Below are 25,752 nucleotides of genomic sequence, written 5' to 3'. Positions count from 1 at the left end.
CATTATTTTTTTAAATCAGAAATGAGCAAGAAAAGTATTCTAAGCAGCTACGTGCAGCATTTTCCTAATCACAGAATAGTAACAAGGCACTTTGTGTCTGCACACAGGGCTTAACACACATGCAAAATCTAATGCTGTAATTTACCCACTTTATAAAGGAAGCAAGGGACGGGCCTTAAGGCAGTGCTGAAAATCACAGAGAGTGAGCAGCGTTCAGGCCTGATTCCCAGCCCAGTGCTGTTGGGGGAGGGGGTGAGAGGCACCGCATCTGGGCAGCGTCTCGAGCTTCCAATCTGATGAACATACTACGTTGCTGCTGCAGGTGTTTATCCGGGGCTGGACTTTTTGGCATCAATTGCTCGTTTGCTCCTTTCTATGCCTGGGCAGAATCACTTGCCCAGGGACACCGGCCTGGGTTGTGACAGATCCGAATGTTCTTCTCACTCTGTCGACCTCCCAGAGCCCACCTGATGCCCACAGGAGAATCACAATAAAGACCAGACCCTTCTGCACCCGCTCCCTTGCAGCTTTCTGTCTCACAGCCACTAGGGTGTTTTTCTGAGCCAGGCCCTCCCCTGCCATATTTGCCTCGTGTGAAGTATCTCGGGAAGGAAATGTTCAGATGAACAAACGAGAATCACAGACTGCTTAATCTAGCGCCCGGGGCCTCCCTCAATATATACTTCGTTTCGCTAGCTTTTATTGTCAATGCTGAGAGATGCCCATACTTTGGAGAGGCCTGTATCACAAGACAGGAGCCAAAGGACATGATGGCCCCCACTTCCTAGCTCAGAGGACCGTCCAACTTGGAAACTCGGTTCAATTTGTAACTACAAACTACACACGGTTGGGCAGAATTGGCTTTGTACTCAGACGGCCAACCTTGAAATGGAATCTTTCCCATCCACTGGCTGTGTGGCCTCAGGCTATTTAACCTCTCCAAGCCTCAGTTTCCTTATCTAGGTAACGGGACCCACCACAGCTTCGTGAGGCAAGTACAGCTCGTATCCAAATGCATCCTCATAGAGGGGAGTCACTGAAAGGTAGCTGATGTCACCATCACTTGCTCGGGGCGGGGTTGGCAACAATGACAGTGCCCCTGGGTAAAAGCATGTAGCCGTGGGCGCTGTACGGGCAGAACACGCAGGCGCCGGAGGCACGCTGCCCGGAGTTATCCGAGATGAACAATGGAAGAGCCATCTTGGGCCCGCTCCAGCCACCACGGCTCTGGGACCATTCTGGGGGAAAACACAAACCCCCCCCCCTCCCCCCAATTCTTCACCACGTCTTTAGGGATAAGTTTTACCCCTGCACTCTCGGGGTCTGCCCTAAACTTTCCCGCTGAAGCTGGATGCTATTTTCGTCCTGTTTTGTCACATTCCCCACAGACGCCCTTTGGGGATCAGGAAACTGGGTTCCAATTGACCATCGGCCTCTTCTCTCAGAAGAAAAATGCCTCTGGCTAAACCTTCTCGGCCAGGGCCTGTTGGAAACTTCCAGACCCTCTGTGCAGTCCCCCGGGCCCAAGCACACAGTCTAGGCAGTGCGGACCATGCTTGGCCAGCCCCGAACACAGGTACGAGGTTCCCAGGGGCACTGGGTGAGGCACCTTGCACAACGATGTCTTACTCAATACTCAATACTCAATAGTCAACGCTACAGAAATGTAATCAACCGTAAGTGGTTTCCCCCACACCTGACCCTATATGCTTACCCCAAGATAACTATTGATGACAAAGTATTCTTCCACTTTTTAAAATGTATATAATCTTATGTATATGGGATTTGCATAAAAAATGGGATTACATTGGGGCGCCTGGGTGGCTCAGTCAGTTGAGCATCCGACTGCAGCTCAGGTCATGATCTCACAGCTCACGAGTTCGAGCCCCGCATGGGGCTCTGTACTGACAGTTCAGAGCCTGGAGCCTGCTTGGGATTCTGTGTCTCCCTCGCTCTCTGCCCCTCCCCTATTCATGCTCTGTCTCTCTTTCTCTCTCTCTCTTTCTCTCTCTCAAAAATCAATAAGCATTAAAAAATTAATAAAAAATAAGATTATATTAAATCCTTTGCTATAATTTCCTCTGTTCTCTTGGTAACCAACACCCTGTTGGTGTATCACTCTTCTTAAAACTATATGTTTGACAGGCATGGGTTGGTTTCCATTTTTCTCTATTACAAAAACACTGTCACAAAGAAACTGTATGGGTATATTTGTACAAGTATTAGTTACATTTTAAAAAATATAACTATTGAAGCAAAAAATATTAACGTTTTATATTTTAATCAATATTTCTATTCTCTTTTTGAGAGAGAGAGAGAGAAAGCATGAGAGAGGGAGGGGGAGGGGCGGAGGGAGAGGGACAGGGAGAATCCTAAGCAGGCTCCAAGCTCAGCACGGAGTCCGGTTGCAAGGTTCGATCTCACCACCCCGGGATCATGAACTGCGCCAAAATCGAGGGTCGGACACTCAACTGACTGAGCCACCCAGGGGCCCCTTAATAAATATTTCTAAATTGCCCTCCTAAAGTATGGTATCAGTTTATATTGCCTATCCTGGTCCGTCTTTTGGCAAAGAGTTTGACGTTCTCTCAGCCTGGCTCCTAATTGTAAATGGGACATCATACTGCTCACATCACAGGGCTGGTGCAGACAACTGACATTCAATGGCCATTGGTGGTCCCCATTCCCCACCTTTAACTAGCCCTCCCAGCCTCACGTACCCAGACCCTCCCCTTCAATAAGGAATTGGACGAAAGCAAAGATGATTACAGTTTAAGGCTCCTACCGGGGGTATGTGTGGGCAACGTTGAGGGAGAATGGATGTCCAATCACGGGGTCCCCAGCACTGATGTGGTGGGGGGACTACAGTATTCCAGAGGAAGGAGGGCGGGGCACGAGACCTCCCGTGGCAGCTGAATCCTCACTGGCTGGTGCCTGCTAACACCACCAACTCTACCAACTCTAAGCCTGTTCCCTAGAGGATTCTTTCTTTCAAAACACGGGACACATAGCTTAGCCTCTGGGTCACCATTCAGGAGGAGGACAGAGGGAGCCGTAGCATTATGTTAAAAGCCTGATATGTGGTATGGTGGGCAAGCTTCGCCCACCTTCTTGAGGAGACGGTTCACTCTGACACTGGCAGGTAATTTGAAAGCTTTTATGGAGCCTTGAGTGGAACCCAATGAAATCTGCAATCTCGGCCAATTCAATAGAAGCATCTGAAAAGTTGGTCACAAAACATCCTTCCCTAATCCACAGCAGACATCAACATAGACTTTGCTGATTGTCCATGAATAACCTCCAAGGACTTTTGCAAAAACTGACAACACAAAAATTATGACTCCCTTGTAATGAAGTTAGTACCTGAGGGAGATATTGGGTTGATTACTGGTTATGATTTGAAAGCCCCTTTATTTCCACTTGTTTTTCCCTGGACAGTCATCACTGAATGAACATGAAGTTTGATACTTACTGTTGGTCACAGGGGGAGTTCCAGCTCTTTCAGGGCCTCTGCCTTCTGGCTCTGGGGCTCATTAGAGACACGGCTTTTTCTGGTTCATAATACGGGTGGATGAGGCATTCTGAATCGCAGGCGGTAGAAGGGTGAGCAAGCACTTAGACGGGGCAATTTCTGCTGCTAACGTCACATATGCAACTGATCTGTGTAGTGGCATTAAGAAGTACCTTGGGGCACCTGGGTGGCTCAGTCAAGTGTCTGACTTCGGCCCAGGTCATGATCTCACAGTTCATGAGTTCGAGCCCCGCATCGGGCCCTGTGCTGATGGCTCAGAGCCTGGACCCTGCTTCGGATTCTGGGTCTCCCTCTCTCTGCGCCTCTCCCCAGCTGGTGCGCTCTCTCTCTTTCTCAATAATAAATAAACTTTAAAAAACAAGTTTAAAAAGAAGACTTACCTTTAGTATTTCTGCCATATTAAGATCATAAATGATGGAGCAATGCTTTGGATTAAATGAGACTCATGATAATACATGAGCAGAAACAGTTAAGAGCTTACTTCCTCTTAGAAGGTATCAAATATTTTATAGAATTTAAATTCCCGGCCCAAATATAACACAAGAGCTTTCTTCCTTTGCACACCTATGAAACAACACAACGATGCACAGAAGAAGTGGTTTGTCAAGGGGCAAGTCACTGTTCTTACCTTCTTTTCCTCCCCCCTCCCCCCCAGGACTGTTCACCAGTATTCACATGCTTGTCTCAATTTGCTTGATCACCTAAACAAGATTGCAGAAGTGAGTGGGAGCAGGGGTTAAGGTGTGGAAAGATTTTCCTGCAGGTGCCCTTTCACAACACAGGGTGTGCTGCTTAGGCAATGGCATCATCAGTTGAAATAGACTGAACCTGAAAGAGGGGAAAAAAATTCCGACAACGTGGGTGAATCTTTTTTTATACGCATGAATTTTTTTGCTTATTTCTTTATTTTGAGAGAGAGAGAGAAAGAGAGAGCACGAGTGGGGCAGAGGCAGAGAAAGAGGGAGAGAGAATTCCAAGCAGGCTCCATGCTGACATAGCGCAGAGCCCGACGTGGGGCTCGAACTCACAAACCATGAGATCGTGACCCGAGCCGAAATCAAGAGCCGGATGCTTAACCTACTGAGCCACCCGTGCGCCCCACAGCATGGGTGAATCTTGAAGCTATTATGCCCAGTGAAAGAAGCCAGACGGAGAAGGACAAATATGAGATCCCGCTTACAGGTTGGACCTGGAGTGGTCAGTCTCAGAGTGACAGAAACTACATTGGTGGTGACCTTGGGTTGAGGGGAGGGTGAATGGGGAGTTACCATTTAATGGGCAGAGAGTTTCAGTTGGAGAAGTTGGAAAAGTTATGGAGACGGATGGTAACTGATGGTTGCATAATAATGTGAATGTACTTAATGCTACAGAACAGTATGCTTGAAAATGGCTAAAATGTTACATTTTGTGTTACGTATATTTTACCATAGAAAATAAAATTGCCAAAAAAAAAAAAAAAAGAGAGAGAGAGAGAGAAGAGAAATAGACTGTGAAGCTGAGCATGTTGGAGGTGAATCTACTCGAAAGGCTTGTGATCAAGGGAACCCATACACGGAACCAATCCTGGAAAGCAGAGGAGGAAAGACACCTGGAATCTACCTCCTGAACAAGCCGGTGCATGCGCACGAGGGGTACGGGACCAGCCCCCTTCCAGGCGTCTCTGCCAGGTGGGCTGGGAGATTCTATCATCTCTGGAAGATTCTATCATCCATGAAGGAATTCAGCAAAGTGGAGCATCTGAGCATGAGGGGGAGGAAAGGGATTGGGAAATCCAGGCAAGGGAATCCAGGAAGGAGATTGGATTGGATCCCCATCCAGGAGATCGGGAAACGAGGCCAAGGAGGGGAGGCTGGGCTTGCCACCGGCTATTCTGGGACACCAGCTTCCTGTGTGGCTATGGCCTCCAGACTTCCAGGTTCTTCACCAGTTCTAGGTATGGACATTTTGAGAACCCAGTGATAGCACAGACCCTCTTCTCTCCAAACTGTTCATGCCTCTCTGCCACTTTCCGTGTCCTTCCAGTTTCTGGCACTCTCTCTGGCACATGATCTCTCTTTGTTGCTCTGTGTGTGGCTCTCTCTCTCCTGCTCTCTCTCTCTCTCCTACAAAGTTTTGGAGGTCTTGAGGACCTCCTAAGCCTACATGAGCTGTAGCAATAGGAACTCTTAGCTTAAAGACATTGGCAGGGAGTTCTCTGCACACATGTTTGGAACAGAAAATAAGATTCAAGAGTGAAAAAAAAAACTATGCTTTTTCCCCCCAAGTTTGGGAGGTTTTATTTAACTTCTCACCCATCACCAATTTCAGAAAGAGGTAATTCTCTAGGGCTTTGGGGTATGCTTTTGAAATGATGCATACCTACACTATAGATTGTACATTTTGGGTCCCCCTGTTGGGATTACTGCTCAAAAGAGTGAGGTTCCGTGTTGAGTGCCATAAAAATATTTTTTAAAGATTAATGATCTGGGGTGCCTGGGTGGCTCAGTCGGTTAAGCGTCCGACTTCGGCTCAGGTCATGATCTCACAGTTCGTGGGTTCGAGCCCCACGTCGGGCTCTGTGCTGACAGCTCGGAGCCTGGAACCTGCTTCGGATTCTGTGTCTCCCTCTCTCTGCCCCTCCCTCACTCGCACTCTGTCTCTCTCTCTCTCTCAAAAAATAAAGAAAACATTAAAAAAAATTTTTTTTAAAGGATGAATGTTCCTATCTCTCTCTGTATCCACAAGCGATCAGAAAGGGGGCTTTGTCAGTAATGTCCCCTTTTACGAATCTAATCGACAGCAAGGGAACATTTTCCTGCTACTAACAATAGAAACACCCAATAGTAAATCACTTCCTCTCAGGCAACTCGTGACCCAGAAGGGTGTGTCGGATCGCACTTTCTATGAACCACCCTGCGAACGGACAAGAGCCAATCTGGTAGCACCAGATACTCCATGAGCTCATTTTCTATTTTTAGTTTCATAGACGACTGGGTGGACTGTGATACGCAAATAAATTATGGTCACAAAACTGCTTTGGGAGTTTAATCTGGGAACTTCAAAATAGCCAGCGATAATGTGCTGCTCAGATTATTTAGGCTCATATTTAAGAGAGAGATTTGAGGCAAGAACTGCCGTTTGCTGGCCTTCTCCATGTCACTCCACGGTGCCCTTTTGCTGGGAAGCAGGTGTGCCCCTCTCTTCCATCGGCCCGTTTTCCCTGCCCTCCACCAGACAGCGTTCCCTTTTTGTTGCTAACAGGGAGGAAGAGAGAAAGTGGCTCTTGTGAAAGTAAACTACAGAACAGCCATTTGCAGGCATGAAATCTCTTTAAAAGAAACTTCTGACCCTACCTAGTTGAAAATGATTCCTCAAATTAGGGTCTAAACCTAGGAAGGTATCTACTAGTTATAAAAATGATACAAGTCATACTGAAAGAGACCGAGAAGAATGGCCATCGTCTACACTCGCGTAGGGTCTCTGGTTTGACCCTCCTGTGGCTGGCAGGTTGGCCTGCCACAGTTTCATGAATGCACCAGACATAACACTGCGGGGTCAGAGAGAAGAGATGGTTTGTTACTCACAGCAACAGCAGTAGCCAGAGGAGCAACACTTTTTGGTGTCAATTTCTCCAGAGCCAATTCCCCCAGGGGTTTGTAAAGAAGACTAGATGACATTGTACATGCCGTGGGTGGCATCGTAGGAGAGAAAACTCTGCACTGAAACATCCTTTATAACAGGCAGAAGCCTGCCTGCTCTTTGCTCTAGAGGGAGGAACTTGATCTCTAGCTTCCAATCCTGACGTTAATTAAGACCTACAGGAACGTAAGAGACCTGCGTAGAACTGTCTTCCAACAACGATAACACTGGATTAAAAATATGCATATAAATGAGATCAAGTCTATACAGCCGTGGTGTGAAAAGTGCACTTTTCTTTACCCTCGTATCCTTGTTAGGACTACCTACCCCTAGAATCTATCAGAACAAGGTTGGCCCAAAGAAGGCCATCCAGCAGAGTCAACACTCTAATTAAAGAGCCACAAGCCAAAGGAAAACTGTACCAGAGATAAATCTGGTCGGATTTATCCAATGGATCCAATGAAAGCACCAAAAAACCAGATTTCCAGAACCTACTCTGTAGTTGGTTTGATACCAGTATTCTATTGAAATGCCCGTCCGCCATGTTGTGTGGGAACACCCGCAGAGCCAAGAAAAGTGGTGAGCGATCCAGTCTTATACAAACAATTCATCCCCGGTCAAGAGACACCACGGTGGCGTGAGAACACTGAGAAAGTGAAACATTTCCGGCAGTTGTGTCTGAATAGGGGCAGAAGGAACTTCGTGAAGTCTGGATAGGTCTCACTCAGAGAGAACTGTGAGAAGCAACCCATTTTTTCACAGGCAAATTACAAACACACAGTAAGTGATATCCCAAATCCCAAAGGAAACGGCACTCACTCTTGGTAGTAACTCTGCAGGATCGTTGGGGGTAGTAAATTCAAGAAGAGGAAAACAGTGGAGGGAAACTACTGGTCTTCCTAGCTGTGTCCGGTTTGAAAATGGCTTTCGCAAAGTTCTAATCGCCAAATACATTGAATTCTTTTTTTCTTTTTTTAGATCGACCACGGACCAGGGGTTCCCGCCTCCCTGACACCTTGTTCCTGGGGCGGCGTCTACTTAGTACTACATCTACAGGCCCCCTTAGGCCATTTATGCCATTAGAGGGCCCTGAGTCTAGTGACCAAAGACAGGGGAAAAGGAGGAGACAATGAGGGTGGGGGTGGGGAGACAGCACCTTCAAAGCGGCGTCACTCACGGAAGTTTCCCTGAGAAGAAGAGGGAATCCCCAGGTCTTTGACTCAGAAGCCAAAACGATGTGAGAATAGAGATGTGTCCCCTCGGCTGTGGGGCCTGCCTTTCCCCAAGCTGTCGGTCACATTGGAGGCTGGCTCAGGGCCCAGGCGTCTCGCTGAACGACACTGGAGGGACAGCAGGAAGAGTGGCAAACACCGTCTCAGCGGGCTGGGTGGGAGCCGAACTAAGCACCGAGCCATGGGGCGAATTTCTGGCCGCCACCGGCAGTCTCGCCTGCGGCATGAAAGGGGAAGGGGCCATCTCCGAGGCTCTCCTACCTGCTTCCCCGAGCGGTGGCCCAAGTGCCTGGGCCAGCCTGGCTGCTCTCGGTGGTTGCCCCTTCGGTCAGTGTCCTTGCGGACATGGTAGTCATGGCTCAAAATCAGCTCATGTTTCCAACCACTGTGCCCCTTCCTAGAAAGAGCCCATGTCATCACGTGTCCGTCGATTGTTGGTAGTGATTCTGCACAGCACATCGTCTTTTATGGGGACTTTAGATAGTAAATGGAACTCAGGTATCTGTGTGTTACGGGAATGGAAAAGCACTGTCCTCGAACTGTTCTTTCTCCCGATTTGGCCTCCTCTGGGAACTGATGGGAAGTTCAGTTTGGCCGTGCTGAGCTGCCAAGGCCAAGTCCAGGAGATTTTTGTCAGGGGAGCCTGGAAATGGAGGCGCAGCACGGAGTCTGGCTGCACCGACCGACCCTCAGGAGCCGGAAGGCCTTGTCCTCAGGAGGGAGGGAGAACCCGAACGGCTCCCACCACAGTTTCCCACTCCCCGCCCCTCAGCTCAGGGGCTCAGCTTGCTTTACATGCAGCTCCCAGCTTTCGCTCCCGTGGGGCACCTGAGAGCAACCCCCCGCAAGGGGCAGGAAAGCCTAATGGTCGAGGGGCGTAGAGTCAAGACAGCAGCCCTCCGGTAAACATGTGACCTCCGGTAAACTGTTCAACGCGTCTTTTATTTTCTCTTCTGTAAAATGAGGATAATGCAACCTATCTCTTAAGATGAATATCAGGGCCGGGCACCCAGGGGGCTCAGTCAGTTAAGCATATGACTTCGGCTCCGGTCATGATCTCACGGCTCATGGGTTCGAGCCCCGCGCCGGGCTCTGTGCTGACAGCTCGGAACCTGGAGCCTGCTTCCGATTCTGTGTCTCTCTCTCTGTCCCTCCCCTACTTGTGCTCTCTCTCTCTGTCTCAAAAATAAATAAATATTAAAAGTTTTTTAATAAAAAAAGCTAAATATCAGGACTGAAATAAGGCATGTAAGTGCTTAGCACAGTGATAAATAAACAGATTTCTCAATGCTCGGGTAAGTACTGAACTAGAAGCTGGATACTTTGGAGTCATTCCCCTTAGTGCTGGGCTGTAATTCCTCTCCAGCAGAAGACAGAATGAGAAATAGTTTATGCTGTGACAGCATAAACATGGCTGGCTGAGCTCAGTAAGGTCAAGCTCGTCTACACAAGAATGATCCAATGGGCCAGCTGGTGCTCAAGCTAGGAGTTTGGGGGAAAAAAAAAATGCGTAAGGTCTGCTCCTTCAAATTCTGATGAAATTGGTCAGAACTTTTTAAAGCTTCCCAGGTGATCCAAATGCACATTCAGGCCTAAGAACCACTCTCCCAGCCAGGAAAGAAACAGTTGAGTTTTCTCGAAGAATCTTGTATCATATGTATTCAGTGAGCAAACACGTATTGATCTCTTTGATGGGCCAAGTTCAGGAGCCGGTGCTTGATTTCTAAGACTCAGTCCCAATCTCAAGGATCCTAGAGTCTAACAGAAGAGACAAAGAGGTGACTAGACAGTAATAATACCGTGGGTACACTCTGTGATGGGGTAAATACTAGAAGTCTGGACATACTTAGGACGGGATCTAAACCAGCCAGCCCATCAGTCAGGCATGAGTGATGCCTGGAAACCCTGCAATTTGCATGGAAACCCTGCAAATTCGGTATTTTCCCGTTTATAGGGTCCACGGCATTCTAACAATAATTGGAATATCTGATTGATTTCCATTTTTCTTGAGACTTTCTATCAGATGGAGAAAAGGGAATTTTAGTTAAATGCAAAGCACATAGCCTGAGAGAGGGCTGGCATGGAGTCCAGGCAGGACCAAATACACAGAGTTCATCTGTTTCCTTCCCGGCCCAGGAGTGTTTTCCAGCAACTCTGCTTCCATCAGGAGAGAGCCAGGATCAGATGCCCGAAAACACCTCGAAAACGAAAAGCCAGATGGAAGTGCTTGGTACCCCTGTCCGCAGAACACCTCACAGAGTAAAGTGATCATTTTAACGTGTTTTGCAATGAAATGTGTACGCAGAGTTGTAAGCAGCTCCATTTATTTGAGTAAATAGCTTGTAAATAAATCATTGGTAAACATTACAAAATTAAATACGTTTTTGAAAGCTTGCCAGTATACATAAAATTCACAAACATAGTTCTTTTAAAAAATAAAATATGTTCAGAGCACCCTTGATATAAAATGTTTGACCCTTGTCCTCGGACAGGGCCAACTAGAGACATCTTACAGTAAGTGGGGTTTCTGTGGGGAGGCGGTGGAGGCCTCCTGGGGGGAAGGAAGAGTTTCTACTCTGACCTTTTACCCAGCGCACATCCATCTGAATGTCGACCCTTCTCCAGGGAGCTGATATATAACAGAGAGGGGCAGGGCTGGTGCCCCACGCCTAGCTCCAAGCAAGGAGCCCGGGGTGCACGATTAGGGCCCGGAGCCGGAATCCTCACCACAGGCCAACAAGACAACCAAAAACACAATCTCCACCCCCCTTCCACACGAGCAAATGCCCCTGGATCGACTCTCTTGAGAGAAGGTGAAGCTTTCTCACCTCTACGGTGTTCAACACTCGGTTCGCCTGCTCTGGTCTAATGCTGTCCAGGGACGGAAGGGACCAGATCTACTTCTAAGGAGGATGATACCCAATTTGCTAACGTTCCTTACAACCTGCTTTCGTGGGGAGAGAATAATACACAGTATTTGGTTGAAAGCAGAGAATTAATTGCTACACGGTGCTTCCTTTTTCCACTGCAAAACACCACTCAGCATGGGCATTTCTCTAGACATCTGAATAGTTCTTCAAATTAAGGGTTCATAAAACTTTAAAAGACCACAAACGAGGCAATAAGGACGTGACCTGGCAAAGCATCCCAAATAATGAAATAATATGAAGTCCATGAATTTAAGCCCTTGACCAACTCGACTTTTTGTGGCGTAGCTCATGAAAATAACGGATACACTGACTTCGTTCACTTTGGTGCATGAAGTGAATGTTGAAGGTCAGCAGCAGGTCACGCGAAGAGTGTCTCGTGACCTCTTGAACACACAGGTACTGTGACCTCCAGTGAAAGGAAAACCACAAGTTTATTCCATCGGTGTGAAATAAAACTCACATCTACATTTTAACTTAGTCGTGTGGAGATATATACAAGAAATTCGACATCTGAGACAGTTGTACAACTTAGGAAAAAGTGTTACCAAACTAGCTGTAAGAAAACCATCATCCCTGTATAGTTAGGTCCTAAACCTCTGATTTCTCAAAGAAAACGGTGCCTGGCCCAGCCCATTCTTCCAAGTCTGCCTGGTTTGATACCCCTGGTTGGGCTGAAACCAGAGTCGTGATATCCTTGCTATTAAAATATTACACTAGCAAAACCTTTTAAAACAAAAAAGGAACACTCTTGAATAAATGTCTAATAGACACCCCCTCCCCCAAAGAAAAGGTTCTCATCAGGGCAACTGGTCTTTAATAAATGTCTTCATGAAGCCCAAATCCCAGGACCCCTTCTTCGTCTCTGGGACGGTCCACCCTGTGCTAGAATTATACAGTCTTCTTCTGCGGAGGACTCAGTTTTCTCATGCCTCTTATCCGACAGAGCAGCTCCTGGATAAATTCCTAAAAGAGAGCAGAAGAAGTTAATCTGGCAGGCTTGCTCTACCAAAACGTGGGGTTCAAATCTGCTTGAAGTCATTGAGGTCAACTGCCGTTAACTGTAGGTGATGAGTTTGGTTGGATGGGTTAACCCTCGCTGGTTCGCTCCAGGACATTTTTAAACCAACGAAGCATAATTAAACCTCACATCGTGATGCCTTCTCACCGCCGCTCTCTTTGGGGGAGAAAAACACAGGCTGCTCTCAGTCGCCGACATTATTGATTTGGCCTCCAAAGGCACATGTGGTTTAGATCAGCTTTCTCAACCTTGAATAAACCTTTACTATGAGCATACGAATCACCCAGAGAGCTTGTGGGTTCTGACTTAGTAGGCCCAGGTTGGGGTCTGAAAGTCTGTATCTCTCACTGGCTGCCAGCTGATGCCAGCGTCGGTCTCTGGACCGCCCCCGGAACAGCAAGGCTTGAACAGCGGTTCTCGAATGTAAGTCCTCATCAGAATCACCAGGGGACTTATTAAACCACAGAGTGCTGGGCCCAAGAATTTCTGACTCAGTAGTTCTGGGCGGGGGGTGAGAATGTGCATCTCTGACAGGCTCCCAGGTAACCTGCTGCTGGTTCCACACTGAGAACCACTGATCTACATCTCAGAAAGAAGAGTCTTTTGACTTTTTTGACTACAGATCAGTTTTCTTTGAAAGCCACACACATTTTATATTTACAATCCAGTACATACAGACACATACCTGAAATAAAAATCTAAAGAACAAATACTTAATGTACATAATACACTCTATATTTTCTATTCTTTTTTTAAACATTTTTTTAATGTTTACTTGTTATTTTGAGAGAGAGAGAGAGAGAGAGAGAAAGTGTGAACAGGGGAGGGGCAGAGACAGAGGGAGACACAGAACCCCAAGCAGGCCCCAGGCTGCGAACTGTCGGCACAGGGCTCGACACGGGGCTCTAACTCACATACCGTGAGATCACGCAGGGCTCGAACTCACATACCGTGAGATCGTGACCTGAGCCGAAGTCGGACGCTTAACCGACCGAGCCACCCAGGCGCCCCTTTTCTGTTCTATTCTAATTTCATTTAAAAGGTAATGCAGAGGGAGACCAACTAAAATGATTTCACATCCTATTCATAGATGGACACCCAAAGATCGAAGAACAATGTAGAACAGTTCCCACTTGAGGCCTTCAGGAATCTTTCATTGTTGCCTTATGACTTAAAATTTTTGGCTGCTCCAAAAATCCCATTTATTAGGTAATAATTACCTTGTCTTTCTATTTTATATTTGTCACAGAAGAAGCGGACAGCCAAACTTTCTGACCAGCAAGTAGCAGTCAGTGAATGACAGAACCGAGTACGTCGGGAATTTACCAAGAGCAAAACCACTGAGAAATCTTCCTCTCCACTTGGCCTTGTGAGGAGCCACTCGTAAATTCTCCTACCAACCACAACGCTTAGTCATGGCCTCCCAGGCCAAGTGATCTCTGCAACCACTCTCCAGCTCTAAAACACAATAAGCTTAAACATTTAGGATTTTGTTAGCCACCAAATTTCTTTCTTTTTTTTTTTTTTTTGGTGATGTTTTTGCTATTATAAAGTTGTATGATTTTCCTAAACAACTTAGAAAATATAAGCCAGCAACAATTACTCCTCAGAATGAACCACTAATATATTTTCTCCTATGAAAACTGTGTTTTACCTAATTGAGATCACACCGTATAAATATGTCCTTTTCTTCAAGTTAGCATTATGTCATTATGTCAGCTTTCTCCCACAACATTAGTCTTCCTAACAATTAACTTCAGTGGTTATATGATCCTTTATTATATGGATATTCTACACTCCGCTTAATTTCTCCATCACTGGATGTTTGGTTGGTGCCTGACTTTCCAGAATTATAAACAAAGCCACAACTAACATCTCGGCGCATGAATCTGCAATTTAGATTATTCTCTTTGGAGAGCTACCCAGAAAGGGGTCAAAGGATAAAAACATTTTCATCCCTGCCACTTCTGACCTTGGGTAGAATGGAACACATATGAGTAAAATGAGGCCCTATTTTAACTTTGCGAGCACTATTGTATCTAATCTGAAGAGTTTTCTAAAATAATGCCGAGTTTTGGGGGCGCCTGGGTGGCTCAGTCGGTTAAGCGTCCGACTTTAACTCAGGTCATGATCTCACAGTCCGTGAGTTCAAGCCCTGCGTCAGGCTCTGTGCTGACAGCTCAGAGCCTGGAGCCTGTTTCGGATTCTGGATCTCCCTCTCTCTCTGCCCACCTCTGCTGGCGTTCTGTCTCTCTCTCTCTCTCAAAAATAAACATTAAAAAAATTTAAGGGGCGCCTGGGTGGCTCAGTCAGTTGAGCGTCCGAGTTCGGCTCAGGTCATGATCTCCCAGTCCGTGAGTTTAAGCCCCGCGTCAGGCTCTGTGGTGACAGCTCAGAGCCTGGAGCCTGCTTCGGATTCTGTGTCTCCCTCTCTCTCTGCCCCTCCCCTGCTCATGCTCTGTTTCTCTCTGTCTCAAAAATAAAAACATTTTAAAAAATTTAAAAAAGTAATGCCGAGTTTTCACACTTATTTTCAATTTTCATTTTGTGAATTAAGTGCACATCTATTTCGCCCCCTGCTATGTGGTTTAGACAGTGTAATGTGAGACACACAGTTTCAGTTTCATTGTTTTTGGAAACTGTTACTCAAATGACTGCTGTATGAACTTTAACATTTCAGTGTAGATTTCCTTTTTCTTTTTCTTTTATTGCCAAGGTCAGAATTACAAATCCTATCATTTATCCTACACTATTTCTATAACATATTTTTCATAAAGTTCATTATAAAAATAAAGATTAAATATCATAAGGAATAATATACCCTAAGCTACCGACCTTTCTTCTTTAAGACAAAAGCAATTTGGTAATTTATTTTTTTTTTTTTTTTTTTTTTCAACGTTTTTTATTTATTTTTGGGACAGAGAGAGACACAGCATGAACGGGGGAGGGGCAGAGAGAGAGGGAGACACAGAATTGGAAACAGGCTCCAGGCTCCGGGCCATCATCCCAGAGCCCGATGCGGGGCTCGAACTCACGGACCGCGAGATCGTGACCTGGCTGAAGTCGGACGCTTAACCGACTGCGCCACCCAGGCGCCCCAGCAATTTGGTAATTTAAATCAAATTCAAATTTTCTCAAAAAATCTATCATGATGTGCAGTAATCTTACTGATTAGAAATTTCAACAAATAACTTGTATTTATAATATATTAACATCAACAAATCTCTGAAATTTTATACTAGTATAATTTACGCCTGTAACTTAATAGACCGTATTATACATATTTTTAAAGTGTTCGTTAAATTTGCATAATGAGGTGCTCAGCTAAGTTAAAAAAAACAGCAAGACCAATATTTATTCTCCATACAGAAACTTGCACTGAAGGATTTTACTGATTACAGATAATTCTCAAAGAAGATTCAAGAATCTGTAATCAAAAATACTTTGATGTCTCTTGTTCATATTACTGAAAAATTCTCTACGTAACTAACAATATATCTCATTTGCTTCCGAAACAGATCACTCAGACTTGGGTTGGGGACACTAATTTAGTCAGAGAAAGGCTGTCCCATTGAGGAAATGATATCTGATGTGAGATCTAAATTAATAGAGAGGCCAGCTCAGGGGAAGTCTGGGGGCCTGGGTCATCACACATGTGCAAACGCCCTGCAGAGAAACAAGCAAGGGAGTGGGTGTTCCTGGTATGGAAAGGCCAAGATGAGTAGGGTGCTAGGGTCAGCTTGCCAGGGCCTTACTGGCCGTATGAGGTGTTGAGAGAATATTCTTGATGCAATGGAAAGCCACTGGAGACTTTCAAGTAGGGAAACAACATCATCTGATTTCGGTTTTTAAAAGATCCCTTTGACTGCCACGTGGAGAGTGGATTTTATAAAGATAAGAATGCAAGATGGGGCGCCTGGGTGGCTCAGTCAGTTGGGCATCCGACTGCGGCTCAGGTCATGATCTCATGGTTTGTGAGTTCAAGCCCTATGTCGGGCTCTGTGCTGACAGCTCGGAGCCTGGAGCCTGCTTCAGATTCTGAGTCTCCCTCTCTCTCTGCCCCTCCCCATTCATGCTCTGTCTCTCTCTCCTTCAGATATAAACAAACATTTAAAACATTAAAAAAAAAAAAAAAGAATGAAAGAGAGGCCAGTTTGGACCTGTTATAGAGATCCAGGCTAGGGATGCCAGGGCCTTAAAGTTTATGGAAATCGAAACGGAAATTAAGTGGATCCATTCCAGAAGCAGAGCCAAAAGACCTTGCTAGACTGAATGTGGGGCCCCAGTAAAACAGGGAGGAGACAGGGAAAAGGGGGATGAAGGTCTCCGACCCTCATCAACTGGAAGATAGGTGGTGCCATGATGCTGAGATGAGGGATAACTGGAGGGGGGAAAAAAGCAGGTTTACAGACTTGCGGTGCCCCTTACATACGTGAGGGGGATCTTGGGAAGACAGATAAACATGACTTGGCATCTCAGCTCCCGGCTGATGACATAAGCAACAAGCATCTAAATCGGTGGCTTGCAACTAAAAAACAACCCTCCCTACAAAACCACATGTGATCCACACACATTGTTAGAGGAACCTAGTCCCCAGAGACACAGGACCAAAATAAAAGTGTCTTGAAAAAAATCAAACTCTTACTATATGTGATGCCCCTTGATATTTTATTTTGAAAAAAATTGGGGCGCCTGGGTGGCTCAGTCGGTTAAGCATCCGACTTCAGCTCAGGTCACGATCTCGTGGTCCGTGAGTTCGAGCCCCGCGTCGGGCTCTGGGCTGATGGCTCAGAGCCTGGAGCCTGCTTCCGATTCTGTGTCTCCCTCTCTCTCTGCCCCTCCCCCGTTCATGCTCTGTCTCTCTCTGTCCCAAAAATAAATAAACGTTAAAAAAAAAAAAATTTAATAAAAAAAAAAAAAAGAAAAAAATAAAGGTCAAGACCAGCTCATGGGTTACCTCCCACAGTTTATAAACACAATGATCTAGACTAAAGTTGATTGCTACAGTAGCCCCCAACCACATATACAAGTGGTATAAATATAAATAATATAAATATAGATATTTATAGTATATTTATATGCAATCTATATTTCTATATTCCATAATAGAAATGATATAGTGTAGCTATTTAAATGTAAATGAATGGAAATAAATACAACTTAAAATTCTGTTCCTTATTCACACTATGGTCCCATTTCAAATAGTCAGTAGCCAGATGTGGCCAGCGGCCACCATACTGGTCATTGGGCCTATAGAATATTTGTCATCTCAGAAAATTCTGTTGGCCCTCACAGGTGACAACACTTTGAATCACAAAGCTTGATGAGATAAACGGAGAGGAAAGCGTAAATGATAAAAGGCGGCTGAAGAGCAAGGCCAGAGGCCCCCTAACAAGTGAGTTCTCAGGGAAGTTTTGGGGCCAGCAGAGGAGACTGAAAAGGAGAAACCAATGAGAAGGCGGGAAAACCCAAGAATATGCTGTCCAGCAGTCAAGCGAAGAACACTTTTCTAGAAAGAAGAGACATTCAATCAAGCCAAGTGCCAATGAGAGGTTAAGAAAGTCGAGACAGATTCAAAGCCAGAGTTGGCAAGAAAGGGACCATTGTGTTCTGGCTGGGAGAAGTTTCAGTAGAATGGCTGGGGACGGAAACTCTTGCCACTAAAAGGTTCACAGTGACTTTCTTTGGGTAAACAGCTTTATTAAGGTATAATTGGCAGGCCATAAACTGCAGACGACCAGCACAAGTCCCCCATCTGTGCAGTCAACATAATGGACACATTCAATTCCTCCACAAGTTTCCTTATGCTCCTTTGCAATCCCTCTCTCCTCCCCCTGTTCCTCTCGTTCCCAGGGAATACGCTGTCACTATTAGATTAATTTGCATTTTCTCGAGTTTTATACAAAAGGAACCATAACACTATGTACTTTTTAGTCTTCTACTTTTTTGGTTTCTTTCATTCAACATAATTATTTTGAGATTCAGCCACACTGTTGGATTTATTAATAACTCATTTCTTTATTTTTTTAAGCACTGGGTAGCATTTTGTTGTATAGGAATATCACAGTTTTTTATCCATTCAGCAGTTGATGGGAATTTGGGTTGTTTTTAGTATGGGGCTATTATAAACAAAGTTGCTTAAAACATTCATATAAAAGTCTTTGTATGGAGTATACTTCCACTTCTTTTGGGTAAATACCTAAGACTGGAATGGCTGAATTGCTGATCTATTTGTTTTATTATGTCTCTGTCTGGTTTTAGTAGCAGAGTATTGCTTACCTCATAGAATGAGGTGGGAAATATTCCTTCCTTTTCAAGTTTCGAAAAGAGTTTGTACAGATTTGGTATAATTTCTTCTGTAAATGTCTGATCAAAATTCCCCTGTGAAGTCAGCTGGGAGTTTTTTGTTTTGTTTGTTTATGCCAATACCGCACTGTCTTCTAAGGATAGGTTTATAAGTCCTAAAATCAGGTAATGTTAGTCTGCCACCTTTGATGATCTTTTAAAATAAAATTGTCTTGACTATTCTAGGTCTTTTAAATTTCCTTAAGAATTTTAGAACCAACTTGTAAATTTCTACCAAAAAAACCAAAACCAAAACCAAAACAAAACTCGTGCTGGGGTTTGGGTTGAGACTGCATTCAATCTATAAATCAATTTGTGAACATCAACAATGAATGTTCTCAGCAACGTTTTATAGTTCTCTGTGTACAGATACTGCACATCTTTTGTCAGATATATTTCTAAGTGTTTAATATTGTTGATATTTTTAGAAGGGGTATAGTTTTATTTCAATTTCCAATTGTTACCAGCCGTAGATTTTCATATATTTACCTCATATCCCGCAAGCTTGTTGAACTCACTTGTTAGTTACAGCAGCTTTTTGTAGACTTTTACCTTTTGCAGATGTTGTGTATAGAGTTTAAGAATTTCCCTTCTATTCCTAGTTTGCTGAGAGTTTTGTTTACCAGGAATAGAGATTGGATTTTGCCAAATGCTTTTTCTGCATCAGTTGACATAATTATAGAAAGGGCCTTTTCCTCCTAGTTTCTTAACATAGTGACTTACCCTGATTGATTTTTGATGTGTGTGTGTGTGTGTGTGTGTGTGTGTGTGTGTGTCTAGATATAGATATAGATATAGATATAGATATAGATATAGACATATAATGTTGAATTCAATTTGACAAAATTTTCTTTAGAAATTTTGCAGCTATGCTCATGTGGAATACTTGCCTACGTTTCTTATTATGTCTTTGGTTTTAGTAGCAGAGTACTGCTTGCCCTGTATAATGAGTTGAGAAGTATTCTTCCTTTTCAAGTTTTGGAAAGAGTTTTTACAGAGTTGGTATAATTTCTTCCGTAAATGTCTGATAAAAATTCCCCTGTGAAGCCACCTGGGTCTGGAGTTTTTTGTTTTGTTTTGCTTTGCTTTGTATGTATTGGTGGGTTATGTCTTTACAGACATTTGTCTATTTCATGTAAGTTGCTGAATTTATTGGCATGAGGTTCATAACATCTGTAGACTCTAGAGTGATGTCACCTCTCTCATTCTTGATATTGGTAATTTGTCTCCTATCTTTATTTCCACTTAGACTAGAAGATTATCAATTGTATTGCTCTTTTCTGAGAATAAGCTTTTGCTTCACTGATTTTCTTTATTGATTTTCTGGCTTATATTTCACTGATTTCTGCTTTCATCTTCATTATTTCCTTTCTTCACCTTATTTTGAGTTGAATTTGCTCTTCGCTTCCTAGTTCCTAAGGTAAATTCTAAAGTCATTTATTGGAAAGCTTCCCTAATACAGACATTTCGTATCCTATGCTCACTTCTAAGCACTGCTTTGGCTGCATCTCACAGGTTTTTGATATCATTGGTTTTCATTTCCTTCATTTCAAAATAGTTTCTAATTTCATATGTGATTCCTCCTTTGGCCCAGGAGTTATTTAGAAATGTATCATTTAGTTTCCAAATATCTGGGGATTTTTCAGACAACTTTCTGCTACCAATTTCTAATTTCATTATATTATTTAAAGAATGTACTTCGTATAACTTGAATCTCTTAAAATTTGAGACCCGCTTTATGGCCCAGGATGTGTCTGTGGTGGTGAATGTTCTGTGTGCATTTATAAAGAAGAAGGCTAACTTCAAGCAGGCCTCTTACCACACGACTTGTACACATGCAGATAAAAAGGATGCCGATCGGATGCCGGCAGAACGTGCCGATAAAAAGGATGAACAAAGTGGTTCCCCAGATGCAATATTTCCACAAGAAAACGATTCTCTAACCACAAAGGACATGCTCTTTTGTGACACTCAAAAAAGGGCATTCCTGACTCCTTTTTTTGACCTTTTCATCCCCCGCTAAAAGGATGGACAGAAAGTCCCTGGTGGATGTGGCTTCTGCACTAGGTCTGGCATGCGCTGGGCTCAATCTAAAGAAAAGGAAGGGAATGAACAGTTATTGGAGGCCTTCTCTGTGTAGCCTATTGCCATTTTACTATGTTGAATCTAACCTAGTAAGTTTTATCATTTCCACTTTATAGACGGGGAAAATGGATGTTCTAGTTCATTCTAAGTACTTGTCCAAGCTCATAACGAAAATATTTGAACCCAGGTCTCCTGAAGCCAATTGAGCTCAATACAGAGGCACCAAGTCCCCACCACGTGCCAGACTCTACCCTCCGTGCTGGGGCGCAGAGAAACGGAGAGGCTCTGCCTGACAGGGGCCCCCAGGCCAGCGAGGCAAGCAGACATGGAAATAGGCTCTGTCACCGTGAGACATCGCTAAGTGTGCACGCAGGGTCTCCTGGAGGGCAGATGGTCAGTGCACGCTGCCCTTGCCCAGTCCAGGCCTGGGACCGCTCTTGCCTCTCCCAGTGGACGACAGGCTGAAAGAAGGTCATAATTCCAAGACACTTTGAAAGATGAGAAGCCCTGTGTCAATACAAGGAATCTAGAATCCAGAATCAGTGCTCTGGAGCCATGGCCCGGCTTCCTCTCCCTCCTTCTCCTCTCCCTCCCCCTCACTCCTTAAAGGAACACCGTTCATTAGCCAAACACTTCTCTACCAGTTTTTAAGACCTGGTCATTCTGGTTTTCTAATGTGGGAAACAGGATTTCAGCTAACCGCCAGAAGTTTTAAAAGGCAAACAGACATTGCCCTGACCCATCATTCGAGACAAGTGGCATCTGTTTTTTAGGCTACCTCAGCAGCTTTGGTCCAAATGCTCTTCAAAATGCTCCCTGACATCCTGAGTCTTCGACCTGAGAGCGTCCCCCAGCGGCAGGGCTCCTGTGGGCTGCTGAGGGCCAGGCCCTGAACTGCAGCTGGACGAACTGCGTCACATACTGGCCTTTAACAAGAGGCTGGGGCCCTGTGTCCCCAGGGCCGTGAATGCCGTGGTGACGCAAGGAGCAAGGAAAGAGAAGAGAAACAAAGATCTTGGATTGCAGACACAGGGGGGTCCTTTGAAACAAATACTAAAAAGATCTCAGATGGGTCCCTTCCTACAGAGAGAGAGTTGCCCTCTGCACACACAGCAGGAAGCAGGGTGGCCACGTGGTTAAGAGGGGGACTCTGTAACGGAAAGGGGGGGGGCGGGGGCTGGGTTCAAATCCTTGTGCACCACTGCAGGGCTAACTATTTTCTCTGTGGCTCAGTTTTCCTCACGGCAAACTGAGAGCGACGATAATAAAATGCCCCCTCAAGGTTGGTGGAAGTATTTAAGGATTTGATGAATGAACAGAGGTGAGACGGGAAGGCGCTTGGACCACAGGCAGCAAGGCCGCAAGTGCTGTGACAAAATCCACGCTGGCCTCCCTCATCCCGCCTGGTCCGGGGTCTCAGTTCCCACAGCACCTGCCTCGGGGACTCCTGCCCTTGACTGTGCACACGCACACACTCAGGCACGCACTCAGAGAGGCACATGAACACTCAGGCACACACACACTCAGAGAGGCACGTACTCACGCACACACACACACACAGCAGCAAACACGCCGCCTCCCACCCTCCTTGAGCTCTTCCCTCTCCTAACTCCTCTGGATCTTTGAACAGGGCCTCTGTCCCGCTGCAGGCGAAATCCTTACCCTCCCCCCACCTAACTCTCCTCCCTTAAAACAATGGAAAGTTTTGTCTCTTAATAAACACCTTTCTAAGTGACCCTGGGCCCCTCCCCCCACCTCAGTCCTGGGCACCATTTTTGTATCTGAGAATGCTCTGCGTTCACCTCCTTAGTCACGAACTCACCTGGGGACGACTCTTTCCCACAGTGTGCACCTCTTACTTCGTTTAGCGTAGTGCCAGGCTCTCCCGGGCACTGAAGGCCTGGCTGGGGTTCAGACACAACTCATCCTTGCTGGGCACCTTTTATGTGACAAGCACTCTGGGCAGTTTCATGTACCGGCTCACTTAATCATTACAAGCGTCTGATGACATAGGCTCAGAGAGGTTGAGAGGTTTTCCCCAGGTCACACAGCTACTGAGTGGTCAGACCAGGATTCAAACCCTACATTTAAATAAAGCCGTAAGAAACCTGGACTCAGCTCCTGGGAACAGGTGGTACAATTCCCTCGCTCTGTACCACGGTGCCCGGGGTGGGGCGGCGGTGGGGGTTGGGGGGGGATCTTTTTTTATTAAGCAACCAGGATAGGTAATTTTAGTCTAATTCCAAACTAAACTAAAATGACTTGAAGTGTGTGTGTGATAGACACAGCAATCTTTTAATTTTTACATATGGGGGAAGGGCTGACCAGGTATGTAAAGGACTGTGTTTCCCAGGTAAGCTCTGGTTCCCCCAGACCATGAACCTTCCCTCCCTTCTGATCATAGCCTCTTCCCAGCACATAAATAGCTCAAAAGCCCTAAATAGCTGCCTTCTCTCATAGCTAACTTATAAATTAGAAAGGAACAAAAAGAGGAGGAGGAGGGAGCTAAAGGGGGAGAAAGAGAGAAGGAGAAAAGGGAGAAGAGAGGGAAGCCAGAGTGTTGACCTTTCTGCCCGCTGAAATCCAGACTCTGTCCGGCCAGTGCTCCTCACGGCCATATGCCCTGACCAAGGTCTCTTCGTTTGACAATGCTAAGGACAACTTCCTTCCTTCCTTCCTTCTTTACTCTCTTCCTTCCTTCCTTATTTTTTTTCTTTCTTTTTCTCTTTCTTTCTTTCTCTTTCTTTCCTCTCTCACTCTTTCTTTCCTTTTCTTTTCTTTCTTTTTCTTTCTCCTTCCTTCCTTCCTTCCTTCCTTCCTTCCTTCCCTCCTTTCTGCTTGCTTTTGGTTATCAACTTTATTGAGAAATAACTTATGAACAATAAATGTGAAGAGTTCTTGGACCCACTTCCAGTGTGTGTGTGTGTGTGTGTGTGTGTGTGTGTGTGTGCGCGCGCACATGCATGTGAAGACTTCCCCACATCAACAAGCAATTCTGACACCAGCAGGGTGTCCAAGAACTCAACTCAACTGTGACACCATCTACCTGGTGATAAAAGTTCCAGTCCCACAGATGCCACTTCAGATGCCAATCCCAAGTCCAGGTTGTTACCTGTGCTTCTGACAAACTGGCTATAAATCAGGGGTTCCCATGACCCCTTCCTTGGATTTGATTAATGTGCTAGAACTGTTCACAGAACTCAGGAAAACCCATTTACTCACTAGATTACCAATATATTATAGGATACGCATCAACAGCCAGATAAAGAAACCCATAGGGTAAGGTCATGAGCAACGGCACTTCTGTCCTCGTGGAGCCTGTAGCCCAGCACAGTAGCACAGGGAAGCATCTCCAAACCCTGTCCTTGCAAAGTTTTTACGCAGGCTTCATCACTAGGCATGAATGATAAATGCACTGGCCATTGGTTCAACCTCCGGCCTCTCTTCCATCCCAGAAACCAGGGAGTAGAACTGAAAGTTCCAGCCTCACGGGCATGGTTGGTTCCTCTGGCAACCAGCCCCCATCCTTAGGTGCTTTACAAAAAATCTCCTCATCCACATAAACCCAGTTATGGTAGAAAGGGGCTTGTTATAAATAACAAGACACCCATTTCACCTTTGTGGCTCTGACGCTTTTCAGGAACTGAGGACAAGAGCCCAACCAAGTATTATAGCAGAAGATGTCCCCATTGCTTTATGGCTCGGGAAATTCTGAGGGTTTGGGGAGCTGAGTCAGGAACTGTAAATAAGCAATATATTTTGGTCATCTGAATGACCAAATATATATCTGTCTTACAAGTCACAATACTATAAAATTATACCTATTTAAAGGTCAGATCAGGGCGCGTAGGTGGCTCAGTCGTTTAAGCATCTGACTCTTGATTTTGGCTCAGGTCATGATTTCACAGCTCATGAGTTCGAGCCCTGCGTTGGGCTCTGTGCTGACAGCATGGAGCCTGCTTGAGATTCTCTCTCCAACTCTCTTTGCCCCTCCCCCACTCACTCTAGCGCTCTCCCTCTCAAAATAAACAAACATTAAATAAATAAATAAATAAATAGATAGATAGACAGATAGATAGATAGATAGATAACAGATCACTGCCATTACTCTAAAATTTCTCATCTCCCTCTATAGCTCATCCCCCCTCCACCCAAGCCCTATTTTCTATCTACAGTTTGCATTTTATGTAACTGGAATATTAATTATGTACCCTTTTTGCCTGGCTTGTTTCACTCAACATAATGTTTCTGATGCACTCATAGTGTTGTGTGTATCAGTCGTTCAGTCTTTTATATTGTTGACTAGTACTCCATTGTATGGATATAACACGATGTATTCGTCCATTCACCTGCTGATGGGTATTTCGGTTTGTTTCAAGTCTTTGACCATGGTGAGTAAAGCTACTACGAATATACACGTACAAGTATTTGTGGGGTCATATTTTTTTGTTTCCTTTGGGTAAATGTTAGCAGTACCATGGCAGAGGTGTATAATGCACATTTAACTTTTTAGGAACACCCAAACAGTTTTTGAAAGTGGTTGTACCATTTCACACTCCTGCCGGCAGGAGTACGAGAGTTCTATTTGTTTCACAGCCTCGCTAACACCTCGTGTTCTCAGTCTTTTCAGTTTTTAGCCATTCTAGTGAGTGTGGAGTGATAAGATCCTCCTTTTTCTCTTCTCTTTTCTTTTCCTTTCCTTTTCTCTTCTTTTCTCTTTTTTTCTCTTTTCTCTTCTTTTCCTTTCCTTTTCTTTCCTTTCCTTTCCCTTTTCTCTTCTTTTCTCTTCTCTTTTCCTTTCCTTTCCTTTGTTCTTTTCTCTTCTCTTCTTTCCTTTCCCTTTTCTCTTCTTTTCTCTTCTCTTTTCCTTTCCTTTCCTTTCCTTTCCTTTCTTCTTTTCTCTTCTTTCCTTTCCTTTTCTTTAGGGGCTTGCCCACTCTCCTCCACATTGTCTTTGCAAGTCTTTGACTTTCTCCCCTCGCTCCCCTTTGC

The 25,752-nt window shown here is 45.0% G+C and overlaps 1 protein-coding gene and 1 long non-coding RNA gene across 2 annotated transcripts in view; both read right to left on the bottom strand.

Annotated features, from left to right (window-relative positions):
• LOC145715509 (uncharacterized) overlaps positions 1–25,752 on the bottom strand; it is a 464,377-nt gene that overhangs the window by 101,440 nt on the left and 337,185 nt on the right. The gene's annotated exons all lie outside the window — the stretch shown is intronic.
• Positions 10,690–25,752, bottom strand: part of PPP1R14C (protein phosphatase 1 regulatory inhibitor subunit 14C) — an 89,477-nt gene continuing 74,414 nt past the window's right edge. The window contains exon 4 of the mRNA XM_078447457.2: positions 10,690–12,275. Within this exon, the coding sequence (XP_078303583.2) occupies positions 12,201–12,275 (75 nt within the window). The 3' untranslated portion in view covers positions 10,690–12,200. The remainder of the gene's footprint in view (positions 12,276–25,752) is intronic.

The sequence above is a fragment of the Panthera onca genome, chromosome B2 (assembly GCF_046562875.1).
Source record: "Panthera onca isolate mPanOnc1 chromosome B2, mPanOnc1 haplotype 2, whole genome shotgun sequence".
NCBI classification, from domain to species: domain Eukaryota; kingdom Metazoa; phylum Chordata; class Mammalia; order Carnivora; family Felidae; genus Panthera; species Panthera onca.
Note: the sequence above shows the minus strand (reverse complement) of the source record. Positions and strands in the feature narration are given on the sequence as shown.